The following is a 16,910-nucleotide window of genomic DNA, read 5'->3' on the forward strand; positions in this document are numbered from 1 at the left end:
CCCTGGACCCCACCTTGAGCCCTAAGGCTGGCCCCTGGGTGCTCATCTGACCTGGATCCGCGCCTGCTCACATCCAATCAGAATGCCGCCTAGGGTGTTTATTTGCAAATGATCCAAAAGAGGCGGAGCCTAATCTCATTCGCATAAGGATTTCCGCGCGTGCAGCTTTTAGCCTACAATATATATTTAAAAGTTTTTGGTTTATCCGCACACATTTGATTAAAGATTATGTGTGCGCGTTTTTGTGTCCGTGCGTACTTTTGTGTGCGTGTATTTATGATATGCATCTTCATTTTCACTTCATTAGTGAGATTGATGCCCCAGTGATAAACAGGTCTTTTTGGCAGGAATTTCAATCCAAGTCGGGTCTCCGCACATTCAACTCGATTCATTATATTTCCATTGGTAAGTCCTGATCTAAATTAATACTAAGCTCAGTTCGATACATTACAATTGTTCTTTGTTTGTTAAACATCTAGCTCAACATAAACAGTGTATATTTTGAAAAATAGACCCAATTACATTTAAACAATCAGCTTAGAGCAATTTCAATGCCATAATCTTGCTCAGGGAAATCTAGTTCGGATTGGTAGGCAAATGTAATATTTGAACATTTCGAAAGAGAATGCACGAGTCAGTTTTCATTTTCTTGGGCTCATTTAGAATATATATTTGCGATTGTTTTTTTTTTGAACGAGTGTGCATGTGCCAGTTCCTGTGTGTGTTTTTGTGCGTGTGTATATGTATGAAATATATATATATGTATGTATCATTAAAACCGTTGAAATAAATATCCTATTGAGTTGAGTTGACTATTACTATAGTACGAATCATTAACGAATCTTAAATGCAATATCTGACGAAATAAAATGAAACCGGTAATAGTGAATTGAACTCTCTGGGATATTTTTTTATTTCAACTGTTTTAAATTTTATTTCTATATTACCGTGACGGAGAATTGTCCAAATGATATATATATATATATATATATATATATATATGTATGTGTGTATATAAGTGTACGTGTGTATAAACATTATATATATATATATATATATATATATATATATATTATATATAGTATATAGTTTTTGAAACCATTTACATTACTGAGATAAACATACCATTTCATGCCTATTTATGTATTAAAGCATCCCTGTCTACTACATATGCGTACTAATGTATCTATTATAATATTGTCATGCCCTACCCCGTAACGATGAGTGCCTATTAAAATGGAAAACAAATAATCCGATCTATATGGCGCATCCACCCGTCTATGGCAACGCGTCTGCATCTCTCATATACTTAATTGTTATTATTCACTCCATGCAATAAGCGTGCTCTTCACTTGATTAGGGAAAAAAGGTGCTCCTGAAAATTTGTGAACATGATAGCATCCATAAACCGTTGCATAATACTTGTACACGGATTCCTTTGGAGGTATTTTTAGGTAAGTCTACCTTTTCGGAATACAAGTGTCAGAGCTCCATCTTTGTGTGAGGATCAGGTGCGTACGCACATAAAAAAAAAGGGGGGGGGGGATTCAACCCTAACCGCCCTTTAAATATTTCATGTGTGTGATTTTGAGGAAACCCCCCCCCCCCCTTTGGTTAAAAAAAAAATTGGTAATAGGTTACCCCAAAAGCAGACCTTACCCCTCCCCCCCAACGAAACGAAATATCGATCGGCCAAATTTCCAAATTTTGAGACACACACAAAAAAAAAAAAAAAATGTGCTCTTCCCCCCCCCCCCATTAATTTATTCATTCATTACACAAATTTATTAATTGATTCATTTGTTCGTTCGATCAGCCCTTCATTACTAATAAATTAATCATTAAGTATAACCACTGAATAAAAAAAGAAGCATTTTGGGGTATGCACAAACGTTCAGAAAAAATTATGAAATGGGTGTCAATTACCTAACTTGTTGTAAATTTCCTTGAAATATAGGCTATTTTGGTACACAAAGAATGTGCCATTTTCATAACTGTTTTTTTCTTCAAGTGGAAAGACCACTTGATATGGCGCGCTCTGAACACCACGCCCTAAATGTGATGAGCCATAATTTTGTCAGGATATTTTTGTGTTTTACACCATAAAAGTATATCACTTACTTAACAATTAACTTGAGAACACGTCTTTCTGTTAATTTCCACTGTTCTCTCGTATTTTTTTTCCCACTTGGGCCGAACTACGTTTTCTTTATTTTCTGCATTCATATGATGTCCAGAATGAAATCATATGGTATAACACCACTATTAATGTCAAAGGTAAACTGTTTTAATGTAATACGTTCCATGAGAAAAGTATGGATATTATAAACAAACATTATTAATTAGTAAGTATGAATAGATTATTCACAAATTGATCAAATAATAATGACGAATTCTTTACTGGTCTAATTCCAATTTTCCAGGATTAAGGAAGCTTTTCTGCGTTAATAAAGTAATGTGGAAAAATATAATTATAATCATAAATATTTCGTTAATTTGTTCATTTATTTGATTTGTGTAATATCAGTATTGTATTATTTGCATGCACTTAATCCCTAGTAAGGGGGTTAAAATACATTGTAGGAATATTTTATTTATTTTTATTTATTTATTTCGGTTTAAAAAGACATATACATATACATGATTCAAAGGTCCAAGAACCAAATCTGATCATGTTTACAAATTATACAATACAGTTATAAATACAGTAAACATACAATAGTGAGCCACACGAACAGGTAAAACAGCTCCATCAATACAATACCAAAATAAACTAAGAGAAAGTAGTGGTCAAGATCGTCAAATGACTAAACTGAATTATGGTAATGGTAGCAGATAAACAGACAATAATAATGTTGAGTAACCAATCAATCGAAGAAAATAGGGGGAGAATATATAATAAAAATATGCAACGATAAAAACCTTAAAACCTGAAGTAACATAATTACGTTTGAGTTGAAAGGATTACCACACAGAAATATATATATTACAAATTAGAATCGACTTTAAAAAGCAGTTATACAATGCCATTATTAAAATATAACGTATACCAAAATGTGAATGTGTCAAATAAAAAGATTCTGAGGAATAAGGAAAGAGAGAGAAAGAGATGGAGAGAGAGAACGGTAATAGAGATAGGGAGAGAAAGAGAGAGAGAGAGAGAGAGAGAGGGGGGGGGGGGGGGGGGGGGGAGGGGGAGAGAGAGAGAATCAAGGCTTATTAATTGTACGAACAAGAGAGGGAACAGCAGAATTTTGATATCAGCTAGTCCTGCACCTAGGAATGACCAAACCATGATTATAACGGAGGGGGCGAAAATTGGCCAAGGAATCTTTAGATGGTGGAAGTAAGTCTCTGTGTCGGGACGTCAGTAGCGAGTGGGCAAACTTAGTATCGAGCCCAATTCTTCTTGCTTGAAGGGAGGGCAGATTTACACTCTCTAGCCTTTCATCATAGGTGAGAGGGGTGAAACCGAGAATATTACCCTCTTTAGACTCTTAAGACATATATAAATGCAGATAAACAGATACACACAAAACTAAAGAGAAAGTAGATCCGGCAGTGTAGCCAGGATGGGTATGAATTCTGTTAATGAAAACAGGGAACTATAGTGGTAGTCGTTTTATGCTCAACCTACGAGGTCATTAGTTGTTATTCCACCAGTCGTTGGGAGTTTCGGCCCGTTATGAACGATACCCGTCTTTTATAATGAAGTGTCTATTTAACAAAATAAAAAAATAACGAAGGAGTGTATATAAAATCGTGAGAACACCTCAGCACAGCTTGTTTTTCTTTCTCTTAAAAAAGAAGGAAAGAAATAAGAAGGAAAGATAAAAATATTTTTGGGTCGGAATTGAATTTTGACCGAAACCGTTCCAGTAGGGAAAACATGGACCTAACAGGAACAAAAGGACAGTGAAAATGAGGAAGCAGATATGAAAGGCAAACCAGGAGAATTGCCTAGACGACCATGTGACTTGGAAAAAACAAGATCATTGTTTCACGAAATATGATTATATAATTTTGAATTCACTATCTCACGAAATGAAATGAAACCGGTAATAATGAATTGAACTTTCTGGGATTTTTTAAATTCCAACTGTTGTAATTGCTATTTCTAAATTACCATACCTATTTCAACACCTACACAACAACAGCTATGAAAGGCGAACCAAGAGAATTACCTAGTCGACCATGTGACTTGGAAAAAACAAGATTATTGTTTCACGAAATCGTGGGAAGTACGAAGTCGCCGATTTCCCACCGAACGCGTGTATACAATTGACAAGCGTTTCAAATGGCTTGGTATGTGAACTTGTAAGGTGATTATGTGCTTTATATTCCACATCGGAAACATTTCGAAACACTTCTTCCGTCATTTTAGAGCAACAAGTCATCAATTAACAGCTAGCAAACGGTGTACGATACGTACAGTGCATGTAGGTGTGACGTGACCATAATAGTTCTCGCGTGGCCAAAGTTCGCGTACTAACACTAAAAGCGCTTAAAGAGGAGAGTAATACGCAGCGTATACAATTAAAGTGCGTTGCCCTGTGTAGATAGGACTTCTATCTTCAGTGAAAGTGCATTGCCCTGTGTAGTTTTTTTAATATTTTTTTTATAGTTATAGGCTTCAAAATGATACTGCAAAAGAGCGTATCCGGACACCTACCCCATGGACATCCATCCCCGGATAAACACCCAGTCAACTACCAGCTAGGACAACAACCCCTTAGGACAACTACCCCCTAGGGCAACCACCTTCTAGGACGACTACCCCCGGGACAATTGCCCCGGACAACTACCCCCAGACAACTACCCCTAGGAAAACTAACTCCCAGAAAACTACCCCTAGGACAACTACCCCCGGACAACTACCCCCTAGGATAGTTGTCCTGGTGGTAATTGTCCTAAAGGATGGTTGTCGTAGAGGGTTGTTGTCTGGGGGTTCAATAACAACAATTTTTTACAGAACGAATATCAGAGTTAAATTCACTTGCTTCTTCGCTTTCTTGGGGGCTGCCTTGACTTTCTTTGCGGCGGCTGCCTTCTGCAGTTTCTCCTTCTTCGCTGCGGCTGAGTTTGATTGATTCAACTTCCATTAAAAATAAAATCAGGGTTTTCTTACGTGTAATCGGATTTTGATCAAAAATGATATGTTTCTCTCATAGATTAAAATCAACTACACTGTAAACAAATAATAGTCGAAATAACTCAATAAAATTGAGGAAAAGAATTGCCTTATTTTTATCAAGTAAATATTACCTACGGCATCTTAAGTAGAATTTACTTATTTTGCTGAATAAATTTTTACTCAGTTAAATCGAGTTACATTAACGTAAATAATTTAAGTACTGTAATCATTTTAGAAAATTAAAAAAAAGCTATGATAGGATTACATATAGCACGATTTGGTACCAATCTAATCTAACAAGTAACATCCACTAATCGTTCACTACTTCAATTTAAGATTAATCACTAACTATTACATACGCTTCAATTCGACACATATTGAAAGGCTCCAAATTTTATATATACTTGATCGTAGCATCTTAAAAGGAAAATTGGTTGACAATTTCCTGAAATATCAAGTTTTTATTTGTTTTGAACTGGGTAACAAATAAAAATTGTCTTGTCTTTGCTCAGCCATGTTAAATGAATTAGTAAATGTTTTAAAGTCCTTAAATTTTCAATCCACCACAAAAAAGAATTGTTTTATTCAAAAAAGAGTTTAATTTGGTCTTAATGAATATTCATAAATTATGTAAATATTTCTATTACGCACTGCATCGGTCCTTACTTTAAAAAGATAAGAATAATCAACAGAAATTGTTTGAGTAATACGCATAATTTCTGATTTTGAGTTAAAATTACTAAATTAATGCAAGCTGAAATTACTGAAAGTTCTTTGTATTTGATTTACTTAAATAATCCACGTATGTTCTACTAAATTGAAAGTTTGAGTTAGCAAGACTTAAATTTAGTGCGTAAGTGGCAAAACTAATGTTTTCAAGTAAATTCTACATGGAAAAAATACGTAAGAATTACCAATGAACAAATTCTTTTTTACAGTGTACATATTACTGTGCCTGCAACTTACTTTTTGAAACAGCAACATTTCCCGTTTGCAAAATAATACTAGTGTAATTGTAAAATGGGACAAGATATTTGATGGCTTATACAGTGCGTCCAAGAAAAAAATGAAACCGAGAATTATCGATGTTTTCATCATCACTTAATCACAATTAAAATTAATAAATGACACATTTGTGTAAAGATTAGATCCTCCTCTTTCAATTATATTGATTTCAAGTCCAACATTAACGATAAGTACATCATTAATTGCTCGTTATGTTGTAATAGTGAAGATTGAGTGCGAGTTTCTATAGTCAATAACATTTTCACCTTTTTTATACATTACTTTTAAAAATCAATCTTCGTCAAATAAACATTTGTCGGTAAACGACTGTTTTTATGCATGTATAACGATTCTTTCAATTATATTGATGTCAAGTCTATTAGTAACGATAAGTACATCATTAATTACTCGTTGTGTTGTAATAGTGAAGGTTGAGTGCGAGTTTCTATAGTCAATACAATTTTTCAATTTGTTTGTAGATTTCTTTTAATTAAACATACCAAGAAAAAATGAAACCGAGAATTATCGATGTTTTTATCATCACTTAATCACAATCAAAATTAATAAATGACACATATGCGTAAAGATTAGATTCTCCTCGTCCATTATATTGGTGTCATTTTACCATTAAGTAGTTGTTACGATTAAGTAAGTAAGTTTAACCAATTTGTTTCCTCTCGATTCCCGGTGAAAGTAAAAGATCGGGCAGTAAACAAAATATATGAACACAAAGCAAATATTTTCAATGAATCAACCAGAAGTGAATTTCAATAGCCTTGTGCGTCATCTATTGAAACGTGCGAAGATGGCAATCACGCAATACTTATTCCAGACATGATTTCATGGAACATACAATTAGGTTATTGAAATCCCCCTTGATTTAATTTTTAGAAAACTAATGGCGCTCGTGTTGATTATATTATTTTCTGTCCGAATTCTCCGACATTTTCTTTGTTTGGTTTTCTGATTTTTATGAGATTTTCAAAATGAAGTTTGCCATAAGGGTTGGATATTCCGTCAACCCAAGACATAACAAAAAGTATATATATAGTAGGCTTGCGGTGCACCATGTGAGAGAGGGAGGATTGAGGAGTCCTCAAAAGGACTCTCGGTAATCTTTCTTGAGGGTTTGTAGTCCTGAAAAGGACTGTTGGTGTAGTCTTGAAAAGGACTGTTGGTTATCTTTCTTTCTAAGCTTATAGTTCTAAGGAGAACTAAAGCGCTTGGAGAGGATGAGTGGCGGGAGTGGCTCGACGTTTCGAACAGGTTGACTATCCGTCGTCACTCTTGACGACGGATAGTCACCATCACCATGCAAGCCCATACTTACAAGCAGCATCTAATAACAAAAAGTGTTTCCCATTGTATCAATCGACGATGTCGCTTGCTTTCCATGTCGGGGGCGGGGATTCAGGAAGAGTGGGGAGGTGGTGCACAGTAAAAACGCTGTTTAAAAAAGTGATGTTCACTTACAGTTGTACACTATCTTAAACAACAGTTGATCAAATTGTAAACAATGTTGCTCGAAACAGAAGTAATTTTGTTAAACATTCGTTGTTTAAAATTTAATGACTGCTATATTTACTATACGAGAGCTTTTAGACAGTGTTGTTTACATATGACGTCATGTGTCTCGTGCCAGTAAAGTGCGTGTTGGCTAAAGGCTTTATTTCACATTGTTATGTTTAGAAACAGGTTCCTTGAAACTAACATGCAATTGAAATTGACATGCCACTTAGAAATGCAGTGCATCTGTTAAGGCACAGCTCATTGTTATTCATATTAGATGCATACACACAATGCGAGTGTATGCAAGGGTCTTCTGTTGACTACACAGATTGATACATATGTAAAAGCACATGGACATTGAGTCTGGATTAAACTACCAAAGCAACCACACGTGTTTCTGCAGGCTCCATTTTGTTTGTCTCTATACTTACATTTATTTAGCTTAATAGTTATTACTTTCCAACCCACAACACAACACACATCATGGCCGACCAAGCTACCGACGCGCTTCTAAGTGACTGGGGATTCAATGGCTTAATTGAAATCACTTTTCTATTAACCAATTTGAAGTTTTTAACTTATAGCGTAAGTTCTCAGTTAAAATTTTCGGTATCTGTACGCAAATGTCAGAATATAGGTAGACTTAAAATCGTCGCGTCGTGCAGTGCGGCACTGATCGCGCACTCGGTTATAACGTGTGCTAAATTCCTTGCCATAGAGATTGCATGCATCCCTATATATGCAGTTTATACGTGCGTGCATGCGCGCTCATGCAAAATGGGCACTGTTTTGGCGCTAATTCATGAATTGCAGAATTACCCTAGTCTTCATATACCTATATAGAGACCCAGAAGTAGTGGTGCACTTATTCAGAGTATCAAACCCAAATTATACCCCTTTATACAACCCTTTTGTTGTAAACAACCCCCACTGAACAACAGCTCCTTTTTAAACAACTTTCTTTAAACAACCCAGTTGGTTTAAACAACCCCCACTGAACAACAGCTCCATTTTAAACAACTTTCTTTAAACAACCCAGTTGGTGTAAACAACCCCCACTGAACAACAGCTCCTTTTTAAACAACTTTCTTTAAACAACCCAGTTGGTGTAAACAACCCCCACTGAACAACAGCTCCTTTTTAAACAACTTTCTTTAAACAACCCAGTTGGTGTAAACAACCCCCACTGAACAACAGCTCCTTTTTAAACAACTTTCTTTAAACAACCCAGTTGGTGTAAACAACCTCCACTGAACAACAGCTCCGTTTTAAACAACCGTCTTTAAACAACACCGGTTGTTTAAATTGTGATTTTAAACAAGTTGTTCAAAATGTTGATCAACTAAGTGTTTAAACTTTAAACAATTCGAGTTGCTTAACATTTTAAACAACTCTTAGATCAGGTCACCCGTTAATCAAGAGTTGTTTAAACTTTTAAACAACTTGTTCACAAAAATTTTAACTGTGTGGAGCGACTGGAATGAGAATTCGCATTATGGTAAATAGTTTCTTCCTAACATTTTCTTTAATACAGTCAAACCAGTTTCGGGTAACGACCTGTATAACAAGACTTGCTGGATATAGATTTATGTTACCACTAAACGTCGCTTCACATTTAAACAAATAGCTGTACATAAAGTCCACCTGCCAATAATGGTCACTATCCGTGTGTCAAGTTAGCGGTTTTTATATTCAGGTTTGACTGTGTTTTAAAAATCAAGTGACCCATGGATAATGGAAGACCATAACGAGAGAGTGGAAGAAAAAAGACAGAGAGAGAAACAGAGGGAGGGAAGAGAGAGAGAGAAGGAGAGAGAAAGAGAGAGATACGGAGAGAGAGAGAGAGAGAGAGGAGGGAAGAGGGGAAGCGAAGAGGGAGGGGGTGAACTTTTCGTAGCGAATGTGATACATAGATCATGGAGGGCATGGAGGGGAGAGGGAGGGGGGGGGGGGGGTGGGGGAGGGGGTAGGGGAAGAGTGGGGGAGATTTTATTAAACTAAAGGATATCTTGTGTACTCCAATACTGTAAGTACTATATATATTAATGATATGATAGTTTAAATCTCAAGGTTATGTTGTTGCTAAATGAGGATGAATTAGCCATGCATAAAGTCTTTCGTCAACTCTGTTGCTACGGCGGGCAGCCAGTGAAAACGAATTCGTTTAATAAAATCATGGAAATGCAAGCATTACTTTAAACAAACAGAACTTTGTTATATGCTTGTGAGTATTTATGTGTGTGTGTGTGTGTGTGTGTGAAATCGTACACATTTCACTAATAGTTGAAATAAATATCCTACGAAGTTCAGTTCACTTTTACTATAGTACAAATTGTTATTTAAGTTTTTATTCACTATCAGACGTAATTCAATGAAACCGGTAATAGTAATTTGAACTCTCCGGGATTTTTTTATTTCAACTATTTAAATTGTTATCATGTGTGTTTGAGTCTAAACATATGCATATTTTATAGTTTTTGAAACCATTAACATAACTGACATTAAAATAAAATGTCGTGCCTTTTTATTTATTGAAGTATCCCTGTCTACCACATCTTTAAGTACTTATGAATTCAAACAAATTAATTCAGTTGTAAGAGACCTCATAATTAGATAATTTAAAATACATCGTAAAGAGTAAACAAAAGTTGGCAAGAGTAACACAATTCTGAAGAAAATAATATTGAAGAGCATGAAATGATTTAAGAATATGTATAATCGTAATATGTTTTTAATTTGTTTATTCATGTAAACTGTGTAATATGTATATTGCATTATTTTCAAGCAATTCCTCACAAGAGGGTTAAAAACATTGTAAGAATATCGGCCACCCTCTTATGAAATACATAAATGCAGATAAATAGATCCACAAAAAGCAGAAGATAAAGAGAAGCCCCTTGTAGCAGTGAAGACATGATGCGTGGGGTTTCTCACGGTCTATTTTCTATAAAGTATGAATACATTATTATAAGTTGATTGAAAAGGGGACACTATGTTGGTAGTCGTCTCATGTCCAAACTGGGAGGTCATCAGTTGTTCTTCCACCAGTAGTCGGGAGTTTCGGCCCGTTATGAACAATACCCCCTCTTTTATAATGTATTGTCTCTTTTAAAGAATAAAAAAACAAAGCTTGTTTTTCTCTCTCTTTAAAGGTAGTGTCCCTTTTGCAGCCAACATCAAATTATGTAGAACTTTGCAGTAATCATGAACATGTCACGTACGTCCTTTCTGTGAAATATTAACGTTATTAGTGTCCTAGTATTCAAATTATGCACGGAAACCCGACTACTTTCTGGACACTATTGAATGACTGACTGACCTCTTTTTTTTCTTCGGTAATAATATACATAAAATGAGTTGTAAATGGTACATGGGCATTTGTCTACATCAATAATCCAATTCTTGTATTGACCAAAATTAAACTGATTGAATCTTCGCGCAGCACAAATCGTATGAACATTCGGTAAACGGGGCTGAAATCAGACTATTTAATAAAACGACTGTAATCCCTAAATTCGATTTGACAACTAACGTAACGGTCGTTATTTTCTCACAAAAAAGACTTTTCCGAGCCCTTTTGTTTTGAGGGCAGTTCCAAATTAGTATCATCTTTCAAATGCCGTTTGAATTTAACTTTTCATTTTTTTGGCCTGCAAATGGGTCATAGTACCTTTAAAAAAAGAAGCAAACAAGGAAAGATGATAGCGTTTTTTTTCGGAATTGAATTTGAATAAAAACGTCCCAGGGGGATGCATGGACCGAAAGGGAACAAAAGAGCGGTGAAGGGTGGGGATGGAGTTGAAAAGCGGAGACATGTTTGATTTATTCCCATTCGATACATTAATGGAACAAACAAAAGGGACTTGATCTACGTCTACGACACAAAGGCGAACCAGGAGATTTGCCAAATTCGTACGTGTTACAAATGTATGCAACTTACACTTTCAGTGCTGCATCCAGAATTCTGTGGTCGAGAGGGACAATTATGTTCACGAATAGGATCGAACCCGGAACCTTTTGTATGAAAGTTACGGGCATTCACTAGTATACCACAGCACTCCTTAAAGCCTTTGCTTTCTATTGCCATTTGGTTTAATTACCATATGGTTTAACGTCATTTGACCAACATTAGATCAAATGATGAATAGGACAGACACACACATATATTTATGAATATAATACGAAAGGGAACGAGACAATTACGGTTGTGTAGGTTAAATTGAGATGGGCCGGTGGATTCGGTGACACCAGACTCAATTCTTACATTTGATGTAATTGTAAATATTATGTATCTAGCTATATGTTTATAACAAATAATTCAATTTGGATAATCCTAAATATATAGATCTTCCTTTTCAAGCTTTGTGATTTTAGAGAATTTCGCCTCCTTTCTACATCTAGCATCATGGTATGTTCATTTTCTATTTGTGAAGGATAAAAATATTCATTGAATTTAATCAAAATTGAATTGGAAATACTATTACAAATATATTTAAAAAAAAAAAAAAAAAATCAATTTAAAGTTTGATTTCGATACCCAATTGTATCCCTGCTCTATATAAATGGACATATCATTAGAATAAGCTTTCCTGTGTAGGTCTAAATAACATGCATTTGTTATCATCGTTTATTAATTATCATCGAATACATTTCATTTCTTTTTGTGTTATCATTTAGAATACGTTCTGGCAGACGAGTTAGTCATGAAGTTATTCTTGGTTACTGTTTTGATCTCAATGGTCGCAGGTAAGGACTATTTACTTCTATTGATCTCTTCCCTTGATCTTTGCCCTTATTAACTCAATCCCCTTATTAAATCAATCACCTCCCTTTTCAACTAAAGTAACTACCCGTTCACTTAATCCGTTTCTTATTCACCCCCTTTATCACCTAATCACTGCCCTTATTAACTTAACCCGCTCAGTATTGACATTTAATTTTCGTCCCTCATTCACTTGATCCTTTCCTTCAATAACTGCCCTTATTAACGCAATCCATTTCCTTATTTAGTTAATCGCTTTGTCATTATTTAATTAGTACCTTTGCAAATTCATTTAATCCCTTCCTTACTTCGCTTAATCTCTTTTCCCAATCACTGCACTTATTAACTTAATCCATTTCTGATCCCTTTGCTAATTCCCTTATTTGATTCCATAATTCACCTTTGAATTCTCCCCTTATTACTTATGCCCATCCCTTATTTAGTTAATCCGTTCACTCATTCCCTTCGTCTCTTCCCCCATTTACTATAATCCATTCCCCTACTCAGCTAATCCGTTAGCTTCAGAAACAAATGTTTTTATACTTAACTCACATTTCGGTTACAATTTTATATATACCGGCTGTAAGCGGATAAATGTTAGCGGAAATTATAAAAACAATATAATTCGCCATTACTGGAACTTTTAAAACTGTTTTGAAGTATTAATTCATGTCACATTTAACTTCGAAAACGAAAGTAAAGATAAATGAAAAACAGGTAAAAGCTTTGATTGATATGCTTACATTATGATTTAATATTATATGTATTTATGTCATTGTGAGCATTGTAGATATGTGAAATAAAGTTCACCGAAAGGGTTAAAAAGGGAAGAAAAAAATCAAATGACTTGGTACTTATTTTTGACCGCCTCAGAGATACCCATCTACGCATCCCTTAGCCGTGCATCATCATTTGACCATTTTGATTCCCTATTTTCTAGAACCCGTTTTGAAATGTATGATAATGTTCATTATCTTTAATAACACAGGTACCTGGGCCATTGAGTGCTACAACTGTGGAGTTTCGGGTTGTACTGATCCTTTCGATTCGTCTGCATCAGGTGTATCGAACACTTGTCCTGGTAGTAGTTTGATTACATACGCGTATTGTGTGGTAAGACATCTACTTTTGATACGGTGTAACTAAGAAAATTATCTACAAGAATGACTTACATCATTTGTTTGGTAAAACAATTGTATTTAAGTAAAGGTGAAACATAACTTGCGAGCGTTCTCATTTTTGCGATGGTACTGTGGAGGAATATCATAGAAGAAGATGGCGCCTAAAAAGGAATGATCTTCAAATGAATATTCGAAATATGACTTTGATATTTTGATTAAACTATCATGGCACCAATTTTTTTTATTATCATAATTATCATTATCAATATCAATTTCATCATCAAATTTATTGTTATCGTTAATATTTGTAATATTATCATTGTTATTATTATTATTTTTTCATACATTATTATAATAATGATAATTATTGTAATATTATCATTATCATTATTATTATTATTATTATTATTATTATTATTATTATAATTATTTTAATCATAATTATAAGATATGACTTGTAAGTTGCGAAATCCTTTTGAAATTAAATGCACAAGCTTTACTAGTGAGAAAGGTGACGCAACATATTTACATAAAAGTACCATTTTTTTTTTTGAGAAACGATGCAATAATATACCCAAATTCAGCATTTTCATTGTATTATAATATTTAATTTTATTATTATATTATAATCATTATTTTCCTTTAAACAATATATAATTAATGTTACAAGTAGTGTTATTATTATAAGTGTTATGATTATTATCAATGTGATTAATTTATTTGTTAATATTACTATTACAAGTATTATTATCATTGCTATCATTATCAGTATCATTAATATTGTTAATAGTAGTAGTAGTAGTAGTGGTAGTAGTAATGGTAGTAGTATTATTAGCATCATTTTTTCGTATTATTACTAAGACCATGACTACTATTACCACTACTCTACTACTACTACTACTACTACTACTACCATCACTACTATTTTTTGTTGTTGTTATTATTTTTATCATTTAGAAAGGAGTTAGTGGATCAACAGTAATACGTTCGTGTGCTATTGCCTGTACTGAGGGCTGCGTAGACGGTACCTGTACCTACTGCTGCAACTCCAACCTCTGCAATGGAGGTACCACCGTGACAACCAGCTTCGTTGCTATGGGCGTGGCCATGCTGGCTGCCTTCATCCTCTCCAGACATTAGGCTGCAGAACATGCATCACGTGACCGGAGTCATATGAGAAATATGCACAGCTATATGTATGCATTGTATACTCAGAATTGTGGTGAAAAGATATAAATCCTCGGTCTTTCTTACAAAAGTGTGTTTAAGGCATTCGCAAAGACTTTTCAGAAAACATCTAAAGGCAATGTTAATAGCCTTTTCCATCAACTCTTCAAATGTGGTATTATACTATGCAACGATGGCGTTGTACTGGAACTAAATAATCGGAATATGATTCCTTTGGCATACACAGAAGGCGTTTGAATTTGCCATTTTGATAATTTCTTGAAAGTCTTTGCGATCGTGAAACTTTTAATGTCGTGTGTTTTTATTAATTTTGTAATGCATAATCTCTATCTCTCATGTTGGTTTTATTCCATTTACTTTTATTTCGCTTTGTTTTGTGTTTAGGCTGAGCATGGAAGTTCAACTAGAAGAAGGTCATTAAGAATGAAAGAGAAAATGTGTAGCAGTAGATTAGATATACTCTTAATATGCAGAATAAGTGTTAGTGAAAAATGAAATATTCTTTCTCTTAGAGAATGAACTATAGACAACTTGAAATCTTGATTTCTGAACAAAATGTGTCAAAAGTACCTTTTACCTGAAACTTAAGTAAGGAAAGCATAAACAAAATATGGATTATCATAAACCTTGGTTTATAAGCCGTTATTTTCTGATCACATCGAGAAATATATCAATCCGTATCGTTTCATTGATTAAAACCCCCAAAGTGTTAAAACTAATGATAGAAATTTTGTTTTGTTTTTAAATTGTGTTAAATCTGGACTCATTTTTTTCTTCATAAATATAGGCCTACAGTAATACGAAGTAGATATATAATTCTAATTCCACGATATTTGTGTGTAATCTTAATAATCTAAAATGGATGTAAACAAATTACGTTCCAGCTCTCAACGGACGTTTAGTATGATAACCTGATGTGTATTGCTAAGAAAAAAATCAATCTTTGTAAAATAAACATGTATCGTTAAACGACCGTTTCAATGCATGTAAAACGATTACTCCAATTATATTGATTTCAAGTCCAATATTAATGATAAGTACATCATTTATTACTCGTTGTGTTGTAATAGTTAAACGTTGAGTGTGAGTTCCTATGGTCAATAAACTTTTCACCTTTTTGCACATTTCTTTTAATTAAAGATACCGATTACTTCTACCTTGTTTTACTTCCTCGTCCATTGTATTGTGTCATTTAACCACTATAAAGTGGTTGATACGTTGAATGAAGGAAGTTGAACCAATTTGTTGACTCTTGATTCTCGGTGGAATTGCGGATTCAGAATGCAAAACAACATATCTGGTAGCCATTGACGGGTAATCCAACCCTTGTAATAATTTTATTTTCATGAAAGCAGAACAATTAACGCAAACAGAATAGCAAAAGTTTGAAATAAAATGGACCAATGTGAAGAAAACTATGACTGTTTGAAAAATGTGATCGCTAAATCTACGCGAATCTCAAAATGGCAATTTGGTCGGTGGACTTTGACTAAGTCATGGACAACTGCTCTGTTTGCTGAGTTCACAAATCTAAAATAGTTCTTGTTTTTCTCCTTTGCGGCTTTTACCCACAGGCACTTCATTAAATATTTCAACACAATAACAACTACACTGTTGGTCATAATGGTGGAATATTTATTTTTACCCCAGTTTAGGGAAGGATTTTTAAAAATTATTTATTTCTAATAGATCTAGATAATGGCATACATTCTCAGGTTTTATTGAATATTAAATTGCGAGTGTTTGTTTTGCGTGACTGCTATATCATATGTGTGCTACTATGCTAATCAGCTAGGGAACCTACGTCCTTAAATCATAATTGACAGTAATGAGGATTAATGCCTCACAAAAGGGCACTAATATAGCTGATCAGCACGATTTTTATCCTGGGGCCTCAAAGTAACGAGGCTATTGCTTAGCCCCTGAATCATGACTGTACGCAGTGTTTGCTAGGGTACGCGGCCCCTTCCACAAATCCCCCAAAACGAAGAAAATACAAAAATTGTCAAAAATTCATTGCATTTTCCCCCGGCCCCCTACAGGAAAAATTCCTCTGTGTGGCCATGCCTTGAACCATACCTGAAATGGGTCATTTACCAGAGAAGAGGCACTTATGAGAAGAGGAATGGGCTCTTTTTTAATCGGGCAATTATCATTAGGAAAAAAGGCACTTATTAGAAAGGAAAAGGGG

General features: G+C 34.5%; 1 protein-coding gene across 1 annotated transcript; it reads left to right on the top strand.

Moving 5' to 3' along the window:
* The first annotated feature begins 228 nt into the window (after nucleotides 1–228).
* On the top strand, nucleotides 229–15,136 carry LOC105439900 (ly-6/neurotoxin-like protein 1). Its single transcript, XM_011669445.2, has 4 exons — nucleotides 229–405; nucleotides 12,326–12,394; nucleotides 13,399–13,523; nucleotides 14,489–15,136. The coding sequence occupies exons 1-4, from the start codon at nucleotides 282–284 to the stop codon at nucleotides 14,669–14,671; spliced, it is 501 nt and encodes a 166-aa protein (XP_011667747.1). The 5' UTR covers nucleotides 229–281; the 3' UTR covers nucleotides 14,672–15,136.
* The last annotated feature ends 1,774 nt before the right edge of the window (nucleotides 15,137–16,910 follow it).

Source organism: Strongylocentrotus purpuratus, unplaced genomic scaffold (assembly GCF_000002235.5).
Source record: "Strongylocentrotus purpuratus isolate Spur 01 unplaced genomic scaffold, Spur_5.0 spur5_scaffold_18, whole genome shotgun sequence".
NCBI classification, from domain to species: Eukaryota; Metazoa; Echinodermata; class Echinoidea; order Camarodonta; family Strongylocentrotidae; genus Strongylocentrotus; species Strongylocentrotus purpuratus.